This window comes from Danio rerio, chromosome 15 (genome assembly GCF_049306965.1).
Source record: "Danio rerio strain Tuebingen ecotype United States chromosome 15, GRCz12tu, whole genome shotgun sequence".
NCBI lineage: Eukaryota > Metazoa > Chordata > Actinopteri > Cypriniformes > Danionidae > Danio > Danio rerio.
In genome coordinates, this window is record NC_133190.1 from 20182281 (window position 1) to 20193211 (window position 10931).

The following is a 10931-nucleotide window of genomic DNA, read 5'->3' on the forward strand; positions in this document are numbered from 1 at the left end:
GCTTGTTCAAACTACTTGTTTAAAATGAGTTGAAACAAAATTCTTAAGATTTAATTGGGGGCAACTTAATTTTTTATGTGCAATCCACACACATTTGTTAAAAGTGTTAACTTTTTGTGTTAATCGATTTGTGTTGGACAACATGAATGAAATTTGTGGAAACCTGCATTTGTTTTTACAGTGTAGAAGAGTAGCTCAACTTTAACCTTAGTTCCTCGTCATTTAAAGGTGTTCTGATTATCTGTAAGTAAATCAGAGGCATATACTAATGATCCATCATTTTTCTATTATGTACAGAGGGACTCATGGGAGTCCGCAGGGACGGAGGTGATGGAGGGCTTGTGTGGAGATGCTCTTGCTCCATTACCTCTGTCTACACCCAGTTCTCTGGTGAATCCTGAATCCACCAGCCCAACACAGTTCCGCTCGTCATCCCGAGGGTCCAGCATGGCATCCTCACAGTCCTACTCTCTACACACACTGGACGAAGTCGGCTATCATTCCTCATTTCAGTCACCCTCCACCAGCTTTGCTTCTTCTTCATTCATGGCTGAGCCTGCAAGCAAACTTGCGCCAGTTCTGCCCTCTGAAGACACTGAAAACACCTCTTCAGCCCTGAGCGACGGTCTAGTATGGGGCAAAGAGGACACAGGCAGCACATGGCCACAGTATGAGGTCAGGAGGGCATTCTGATATATTCAGCTGTGAGGATATAAAGCAGATCAGCACCTCTTCCATACACAAGTAAGACCATTAGCTCTGAAAAAGCACCAAATTGTTAGTTTTACTTAACCGAGCTAAGACTTAAAGGGATTCGTATTCCTAAAAATGAAAATCCTCCTATCATTTACTCACCCTCTAGTTGTTCCTGTTTTGGCTTTATTTTGTAAATGTATTTAAAAAATACAATTACATTAATAAATAAAGCAAAATAGTGCAATATTAATTTATTCTGAAAAGTTAAAGTATGAATCATATGCGTATTTATCTCTACCACTTTTACCAGCTCTACATTAATTACAGGTAAAAATTCCATAACAATGAAAAATAATCCATAACAATTTAAAAGTGTGCAGATTAACTCCATCTCATTCTTAACCTAATATATTGTTTTCATGCATGTTTTACTAATGTATACAAACTGTTGGGACACCATAAATCTGTTTTTCTCCCAGATACAGTGCTCAGCATAATTAAGTTCTTAGTGAATAATGTATTTTGGTGCATTTAAACAAAACAGATTAATTAAACATATATTTATTCAAAAAGTATTTTAGTCACAGAACATCTTTAGAAATTAAAAGATAATACAATTAAATTCAAGCAAAATATTAAAAATTACACCCTACAAAATTTCAACATTTTTTTTTTTTTTTTTTTTTTGGCTTTTGTAGATTTTCCCTTTTTTTGAAATTTGTATTATTTTTCTCTAACATATAAATTTGGCTGTACTAGTTTTTGGACTGTTATTCTACGTTTTTTTTTTTAAGTTTTTTTTTTTTAGGTAAGCTCTAGATTTGGCTTTAGCACTGACTAATTTAATATATATTCACAAAATATAATAATGTATAGCTTCCAATTAAAAATACAAATTTAAAAGAGAGATTTATGAAGGGTGTACTTATTTATGCTGAGTACTGTATATTGTAAAAACCATGTGTTTGTATTGTTTCTTTAATTTTTTTTATTTTTATACTGGATCATAATTGTACTTGGACATTGCTGGAGCTCTAGAGTCTAGACCAGGGGGGCCTAAACATTTTCGTATGAAAGTCCAGAAACCAAAGATTATTGATAGTCAAGGAAAAATATACTAAAATATTTTACATTAAAGTTGCCATGAGTGATTTGATAATTTTATTTAAATAATAAATAAAAAAATAAATAGAAAACATTACTTTATATCCTGTTATTTAATGCAATATAACCTATTTAAACTATAATTTTAATCACATTTATAATAACAGAGGTTCAATGCTGAGTACACTAGTCAAGCAGAATCTGCCTTTGCCTTGATATGCTCACCAAGTATTCTATCTGTCTAATGACAGTATGTACATTTTAAACTAAATCTGATTAAATAACACCATTTGAATTGAAGCATTTAATTCAAGTTTGCTTATTGTAGCTTAACAATACAACAAACAAATAAAAGGTTACATTAAATTTGAAATGACAATCTCTAAATCATTCCCATTCTCCCTCTCTTCTCAGATAGGACGGTGGGTCAAATCAAAGGTTACCATGAGCCAACTTTCACCATCGGGCCCTAGTTTTGGCATCTCTGGTCTAGACCTAGTTTGTTCCACATTTTTACTCCCTACACAGAACTACAAAAAACTGCTTAATGTTGTTCTACAAACGTAAGGATGTTTGATGATACACTCACTCCTAAAATGATATCTCTCTTCTCCGTTAATAAACCATTTTAGAATATTAACTGGAAGTCAATTATTCTGTGGGTTATACATTATTTTTGATGTTCAAAAATGAAGCAAGTGATCATATTTTTATTTCTTTGATTTAACCATCTGTACTGCTATTTTTAGCAACATAATAATCTAAACATCAGAGCAGTAATTTAAATATGGTAATATCAATGCACTATAACCTATGTGGAGTGATTTGTGGTCTAGAATATGTGTTGCCTTTAATACAATGCAGAGGTCCTTCTAAAGGGATTATGGTCTGTCTATGCCTATACCATCTATTGTTTTGAAGAATGTTGGAAACCAATAAATTATTATAGAAATAAATAACAACCAGTTTCCAACATTCTTCAAAATATCTTCTTCTACATTCAAAAAGGAGAAAGAAACTCTGGATTTGAAGCACTTGAGGGTGAATAAATAATGAGTAAATAATAATTTTTGGGTCGACTTTCCCTTTAATATTGGGGAACAAATAACACTTTATCTTCAGTTTAATGTTGTATTTATATCTATTATAATTGTATTCTTGTTTTTTGTTTTTTTGTAAGCACAAGTTATATTGTCTCAGCAGGATAATTAGGGTAATAGTCAGTATAAAAGACTGTCCACACCAGGATTGTAGCTATGTTATAGTGAAAAAAGAGGTTATATCGCTGAATAGTCCACATCACAATAATAATGATAACCAAACACACTATGGTTGGAATCATTTTAAGAACAATTTGTTTCCAGAACAGACCAAACCATCTTGCTTTTAAAAGTTTGAGTGTTTAAAGCAGCAGTGATCAAACTGTTGCACACTTTAATAATAATAATGAAAAAACATCACTGTACTCTACTATTGTTATGTTTATAGTTGTTGTTCTTTGTGTTAACGGACTTGAATCTGTACAGCAGGTTTTTTTTTACATTGTTACAATATTTATTGTAGATGTGTAATATCTAGTTAGTCCTATTTCTCTTCTTGTGACAATTTCATTTAAAATCCTGTTGTTAAATTTCTAAAAACTGAATAAACTAGATTTACAAAAAATGTGTTTTTGTAACTCAATAGCACAATGACATGCCCTGTTTTGCATTTGATGTGACAACTTGTGTCTTATGAAAACATAACAAAAATATGTATGGTAGAAGGATTAAGAACAATCAAAAATGCAAGTATTATTATTATATAGCTTCACAATACAATGTCAGCATTTTTTTAAGATGTTGGAAACAGATTCCACCATAAATTATTAAATCAAGGGCTATCATTTATTAATAGCTATAGATAAATGCTGTTGCTTTTCCTGAAAATGACTATTGGTGAAAATAAATGCATTTGTTGGCTGATTTTTTTTTCCAAAAAATCATGATTTCTTAACTCTTATAAGTTAAAGTTAAAATATTAGTAATGTGTACTTTTATATAACTTTTACCAGCGGTCATTTTATACTTCAAATAACATTTACAATTCAATTTTAGAAGAATTGTGTTTTACTCAAACATTTAATTGAGCATATATATTAAAGAAACTGAGAACTTTTAAGTGGTCTCTTATTTGTTACCTTGTCTATGCATTCAATGTTTTAATTCCCTAAGAAAATAATGACTATCACAAAAAAAAAAAAAAAAAAAAAAAAAAAACACTCACTAAAGATCATTGTGCAACCCAAACTTTAATTTACATTCTGAACTTGGTATATTTGGGTTTGTTCAAATTTACCCAAATATGAGTTAAATAAATACAGCATATTTTAGAGGGTACATCAGAATATAGGTATTTCACTTTTTTATCATCTTTTTTTTTTTTTGCATAAGATGCAAAAACGTTAGAAAAATAACAAAAAATAAGGTATAATGTGCAGGAAGAGACAAAAGGACCAAAATAACGTTCAAACACAACATGACTCATTTTTCTGGAACATTTTTAAACTCATAAAAACTTTTATTTCCAGCTCTGATCACGCATTAGCCTTATCTTTAATGTTATTACATGCTTGAAAAATACGCAAATGATATGAGTAAGCATTGCGTGACTTGCATAGTGAAAACACAGTTAAACGCCTTCCTCTGTTTCATCACAAGAGGGCGACGTTCAACTACCTCGCAATAGCCGACTCCTCCAACCCAGTTGAACGATACCTAGAGATTTAGGATTACGAACGAATTGTTTAAAATGAATGACAAAAAGCAAAAGTTTTGAAAATTATAATTTGAAAGCGCTAATCTGTTTGCAGCCGATTAACTTTACAAAACAATTTCAGCAAACAATAAGAGACGTGCCCTTGGAGGAATTGACTTTAAATAGGATGCTTTAAAACGACAAAAAACTCTTCCGTGCTTTATTAATGCTTGAATATAAAATTATTTTTCACCTGCAAACGAAATGTGTAAATTAGACAGTACTTCATGTAGCGCAGCTTGTTTTCCAACCTCTTTTCTCAGACAAAGAACACCTGCTTGTCATCAATTCTGACGGCTGCTTTCTGTCTTAAATGCGTCACAAATAATCTGACACACTTACATAGACAACATAATTATGATGGTTCTGCATTTTAATAGATTACTTGCCATTTTTCTTTCGCATTTGCTTCATCAAAAGTAATAGTGACCAAAGTCGGATGTGTGAGACTCTCTTCAGCATCACTCAGCATCAAACTGCAGCCCACTTCAGGCTTTTTTTTTTATGGTCTGTTTGATGATGCTAATAAACATGCCATATTAATTTATTTATTTAACAACTCATCGAAAAGAAAAATGCAGCAATGAAAGAAATTAATGAATATTAATATGAATACTGTTGGTTTTTATGTCCGTTGTAGCTTGCCTTGGTTTTCAGCAACTCGGCTGACAATTCAATTAAATTTACAAATTAAATTAAACATATTTCATATTTGTTATTTGTATAGATGCCTCCACTATTGCAATACTTTGACTTTTACTGACGTCCCAATTGTGCTGGTGACAAACATGGCTGCTATCATATGCCACGCCCACTACTCCAGTAATTCTTAAAATAATGCATAAATCTAATTTATAAGAGGGAATATTTATTTTTTTCCACAAGACTACCTATTACTGAAGATATTTACAATGTGTCATGACATGTAAAACTTCATTTGTGCTTTCAGACTTGCTGCAAAGTTGAAATAGTGTTTCTAAGGGAGACTCCAACCACCAAGTCCAAAAGGATGATAAAATGTTAAAAATATATATTTGGTTGATGTCAAAATGTGAAATGACATAACATTCTATTACAAGAGATGTTATTTTATCCACTTTAATAGCGAATTTCACTCAGAAATGAGTCTTTTTACGAAGCCTTTGAATATTCAAATTGAAAGTATCGCGCAATCAAATCATTGTCAAATCATTGAGTTCTTGGGGTTTTAAATAGTAGGGATGAGGGGAGAAAAACTCAAACTAAAATATCCCTAGCTATAATACTGTTTAATTGTATGTCATGAGAGTGTTTTGAGGTTACTTTGTTAAGACTTTTTGATACTTTTGTGAATATTTCGTTCTTGCCCATATAATAGAGCAAAGAACTGACGTTGGGGTATTTCATTGTAGCTCTTCCAGAGTTTTCCTCCTTTTCAGGCCAATATGTCTGGTAAGTCAATTTTCTTTTATTCTTTTCGTTTAAGATGTTTTCTGTCTTCAGCAATCTGAAAAACATTGAAAAAAAAATATTAATACAAATTCAAACTTTGATAAATGAATTGCATGCAAATGTACTGGTCAAAGAATGTAGCCTAACTAAATTTTTAAAACAGCAAAAACATGTGAAGTATTGATTTTAAACTAATTATTGCATTTTTATATACATGCATTTTTATTAATATGGTAGTTTGTGGGAAGATTATTCATAGTGATAAAGCTCATGTTTTATTGATAGCTTTAGTTTCTTTCTTTCATTGTATTTTACTGAACTTTTCCTCGAGCAAAATTGAACATGGGTTTATATGAACGTTTATTTATTGTCGTTTGTTTTTTTACATTTTAGTACGATATCGAAGACCGTGTCTAATTGAGATTTACCTTTCGGAATAACATTAAACGGTGGCTGAGCGTAATTTTATTAAACAGAATTCAAATTATTCTTCACGGCGTGTATGAATATTTATAAGGATATTCTAACTCGCATATCTATCTCAAGGAGCCCATCAAAACAGTGCCGAGGGGACGTTTTTGATATCTTATCAACATCAGCGCACTTTTTACTCTGTAAACTCAACTGCCTCCATGAACTCAGCCATGGCGTGGCGTTGTTTAGAACCAACTTGTGTTACTACAGAATTTTTATATAGCCTATATTAACGCGGATCAGGAAGACGTCCCACTGTGAATGTCTTCACAAGCCTGAACAACCAATTAAAAAATTAGAAAAGAAGGACTACAACTTTTTCATCTATTTTTACGCGTTTCGCAAATTTGGGGGAAGATGTTAGGCGCGGCTTCGCGCATGTAGGAAGAGAAAAGAGGACTGCCCATTGAATAAATCAAGAAATAACTTCACATCTTCACAGCTTATAGCAAAATCCTAAAAACTTTGACTATGGGCTTTTTTTCTGAGAATTTACAGAAACAAACTGTAGCTTATCGCCCGCGCGCTCGTAAACAAACTGGGCTTATTGTTATTTTTAACCAAATCTGAATCTGGTTTTCTGTTGAAAACATTCATTTACCAACGCTCTAGCTGTGCATTTGTTTTGATCGCTTGTAAGCTGCTGCTTTTGTTATTATAAGAGTATTTTACTTACTTTTGAAATGTGCGGCGTCTCCAGAGGAAGCTTCTCATTCTCCCCGTCCGCCAGCTGTTACATTGTTTCACTTCGCTTCTCTCTGACCCAACTTTCTGCGCATTCCGCTCTCGGGTGAAACGCTCAATAATTCTATTTCTCCCCTATTTGAATTGGGTTTTATTTCACAACCACACAAAACAAACTCCAAGTTAAACCCGCCGTCTCGTAGCAAAGATGGCTGGAGAGCTTGTTTCTCGAAAATCACTACTATCCATTGTAATGCAAAAACTAACCCATTCACTGCCGGGTCGCACACTCTCTTCAATTGAGCTGTGAAGACGGGGATAGACTTCCAACATTGTGCGATGATTTATTTATTATTATTATTTTTTTCCACTGGTAGGATTTATAGGGAAAATACAAAGCTATTTGATTGCAGATGATCTTTTATGCGGAAAGAAAGACACAATGTACAAAATCATAAATACGGGAAATCTTAGAAATGTAATCTTTTCATGCATGTTAATTTCCTTAAATAGAAAAAAATGCATTTATTGTATGCAAATGTTGTTTAATGTCTAATGACAATAAAAAAACGATAATCAAAAAACATAAAATATGTATTCATTGCAACCATTGTTTTTCCTCAAATCAGTTTCACTGATATTTGTAGCCCCCGACACGCTTTAAAAATAATGAACAGTAAATGTGTTTCACAATAAACATTAAAACTTGATAAAGAAAAATCAAGATAACTTTATTTAAAATAATAAAAACATAAAAACGCCAGAAATATTGTCCTAATTGTGGATAACAACACTGATCTCATTGGATTTATTTCTTACAAACCCTTATGTTCTGCATGGACAGAGTTATTGATAAATCGTGCAAATTTGCACAAAAATATTGAAAATTAGTGCCTATTTTAGTGGTAAATGACATTTGCTTTTCCTTCAGCAGATAAACCGAAGGTATACCAGGGTGTGCGTGTGAAGACCACAGTTAAGGAGTTGTTGCAGAAGCACAGAGCCCTGCAGGCACAGAAAACTGCAACGGTAAGCAATGGTGTTGAATACACACATGTACGCAAAAAAATACAAAAATTTATACAAGTAGACTGGTATACACTTCTGACTGGTTTATGGTAGCCAGTGTAAAATGAAAAAGTTTTCACAAGCGCAAGATCAAATTTATTCAGCAACCAGATGTTTTAAAGCACCACGCCCCCTCAGGCCTGTGCTTGCATTTTCAGTTACTACACAATAGCTTTTACAACGAAATATTTCTGCTGCCTTCCTCTGAACGAATGATTAATGTTTGCTTGTCTTTTGCTATTTCAATCCATTAGAAATCACAAGCCATGGCTGATCGCGATGTCTGCTCTACGACCATGAATGGTAAGTAAAAAAAATCAGACAAATAAAGTGGCTCACTGATAGTCTCAGTCATTTGTCACATGCAGTCAAGACATTTCACATTACTGTTTACAAAAGCATCAGATTTCAGTAACCTTATAAGCACCTGAAAATGCAGACAAAAACTGCTTAACCCTCTCCCTGCTAACATGTAAGAGCTTGATTTTTTTTTACCAGGAAATCTGAGAACAAGACAAATGAAAACATTGACTGCATGCAACTTACTATTCTCCAAATTAGAAATCTTTTTCATCCATCGCCAGGCACCAGCTCTAATAGTTCAAAATAAACAAAAGGAACAATGAAACCTACATCTACTATAGGTGCTCCCAACAGATCCGTCAATGATCTTCCTTTTTTATAAACTACTATTCAAATGTGATTTAGCTGTTGGCTGATGGTCTCGTGACATCATCTCAAGTCTTACTGGCCTAATTTAAATGTTCTCATGTGCTCAAGCCAGCATTTTCTTCTGTCTTCCCCACAGCCCACCTTGATGTCTTCTCTGGAATGCAAGCTCAAGAGCCATATTTCCAAAGTCGTCCCTTTACCGAAAATGTCAACTTACAGATTGAGAATGTTTATGACCATCAACAGATGATGCACATGATGCCATCTGAGACTTTCAGCGACAGCAATTTCGGGTGTCCCACTTCTTCGCAGTGGTCTAATGGATATCTACCGTCCAATACGGACATATACGGGACAAGCCTGGTATGTGTTTTTATTTTAATTAAAAGCATTTTTAGCATTCCAAACCATGTCGTGTTGTACGAAGCAACGCATGTTTTTAATGTTTGTTAATTCTATTTCAGGTATCAAGGACACCCTCAGACCCCTTCAATCTCCCTAGTCCAGTCGATTACAACAGTTATTCGCCCCCTCAGTCCCACTCTTCATCTTCCTCGTGCTACAGCTCCCCAACAAGGATGGATCTGAGCTCTAGTTTCTCCCCAGAAAGCTACCACTATCAGCACTGCAACCTCCAGCATTGCTTTTGCCTGTCGCACTGCTCCGATATGCAGGAAGGCATGGCCACTACAGAGTATGCGCCCTACGGCTCTTCAGACTGTTTGTTTTCATACAACGACGACAGTTATTTCAGGAGGGATATCTTAAACCCAGAGATGTGCTACTTATAAAATGCATTTTTTTCCAAGCACTTTGCGAGAGAATTCAGTGTCATAATTGATTGATTTTTCAATGCATTTGTTGTATTATTTTTGTTTTTGTGTCAAAGAAAAAACAATGATAGAATGCATGATTGAGCTTAAATTTTGAGCAGCAAGGTTGATTGCAGAGGGCAAAAAGATGTGTGAGTATAATTTACAAATTAATCATTTATCTTTTGTACAATAAACATATTTTTCGTATTTGTTACTTGTATGTTTTATTAAAGTGGTTTGATTATGCTAATATGTGAATGAGGAAAATAGAAAATATATCAAATTTCATTGTGCAGTTTCTGTTTCAGACTTAAATTATATCGGATATTTGACTGTATGTATATAAAATACAATTTATGCTTTTACATATCACCATTCAACTTATATTCACAGCAGTTGTTTAAGAAAACATATTTTACTCGCCTTTTACTTGTTCAATAACAGTTTGAAAAAAAGTTGAAAACCTGTAACTATAGTTAATTTCATAGCATTTGTTTTTCTTACTATATATATATATATATATATATATATATATATATATATATATATATATATATATATATATATATATATATATATATATATATATATATCTTCTTTTATGCTCAATAGAAAATAAAAGAAACATGTTTTGAACAAATAATGGGCGTGTATGATGACAGAATGTCTATTTTTGGACAAACCATCATTGTAAACACTTCTCACCAACTGTTTTTTTTTTTAAATCTGTTTGCCTCTTTACACTGCAAAAATCTGTAAAAATGTAATTTAAAAAGTTTTATTGCTGCCTTAATTTTCTTTTATGAAAAAAAAAATAATAAAACAGGTAGCCTAAATTGCAAAAATCACTGATAAATTAATATAATCGACAATAATAGCAAGTGTAATTGTGTACCGATTTTTCAGCTCGGAAAATGCAAAATTAAATGAACAACTAAAATCTCTTAATTTGCATAGATATCAAGAGGTAAACAGTCATGCATGAAAATGTGAACGGCAAGAATAATCATATGACATAACTCATTATAAGCACTGTTTAAGCAATATACACGTAAAGCACCCATTTTTAAGCAGTAATAAACATAAAAGAAACAAAAGTCTGGATCTGTGTAGTTTATCGTGCTTATAGACATGCTTTTTTCTATTCGAAATAAATATCCCGTGTCTTGTAAAACATACCATGATTTAATC

The 10931-nt window shown here is 32.7% G+C and overlaps 2 protein-coding genes across 10 annotated transcripts in view; both read left to right on the forward strand.

Annotated features, from left to right (window-relative positions):
• si:ch211-213d14.1 overlaps positions 1 to 3958 on the forward strand; it is a 29076-nt gene extending 25118 nt beyond the window's left edge. For 2 of the 5 annotated variants that reach the window (XR_012390743.1, XR_012390741.1), the window contains 2 exons: positions 298 to 744; positions 2215 to 3459. Coding sequence is in view for 2 of the 5 variants with exons in the window: in XM_021466353.3 (XP_021322028.2) it covers positions 298 to 693 (396 nt within the window). In the remaining 3 variants the exon portion in view is untranslated. Of the gene's footprint in view, positions 1 to 297; positions 2104 to 2214 lie in introns of those variants that run through there. The other 3 variants (XM_021466353.3, XM_068213695.2, XR_012390742.1) reach the window with 2 other exon arrangements.
• Positions 3959 to 4299: 341 nt separating this feature from the next.
• linc.pou2af1 (lnc RNA pou2af1) lies at positions 4300 to 9950 on the forward strand. Of its 5 annotated transcripts, none has more exons than NM_001386216.1 (5): positions 4300 to 6027; positions 8117 to 8214; positions 8508 to 8556; positions 9062 to 9288; positions 9390 to 9950. In NM_001386216.1, exons 1-5 carry the CDS (start codon positions 6021 to 6023, stop codon positions 9714 to 9716), a joined length of 708 nt encoding a protein of 235 aa, NP_001373145.1. In that variant the 5' UTR covers positions 4300 to 6020; the 3' UTR covers positions 9717 to 9950. The 5 variants fall into 5 exon arrangements, with proteins under 5 accessions (NP_001373145.1, NP_001373146.1, XP_073779287.1 ...); NM_001386217.1 differs by having other exon boundaries at positions 8120 to 8214; XM_073923187.1 differs by lacking the exon at positions 4300 to 6027 and adding an exon at positions 6899 to 7136 and having other exon boundaries at positions 9390 to 9945.
• Positions 9951 to 10931: the final 981 nt, after the last annotated feature.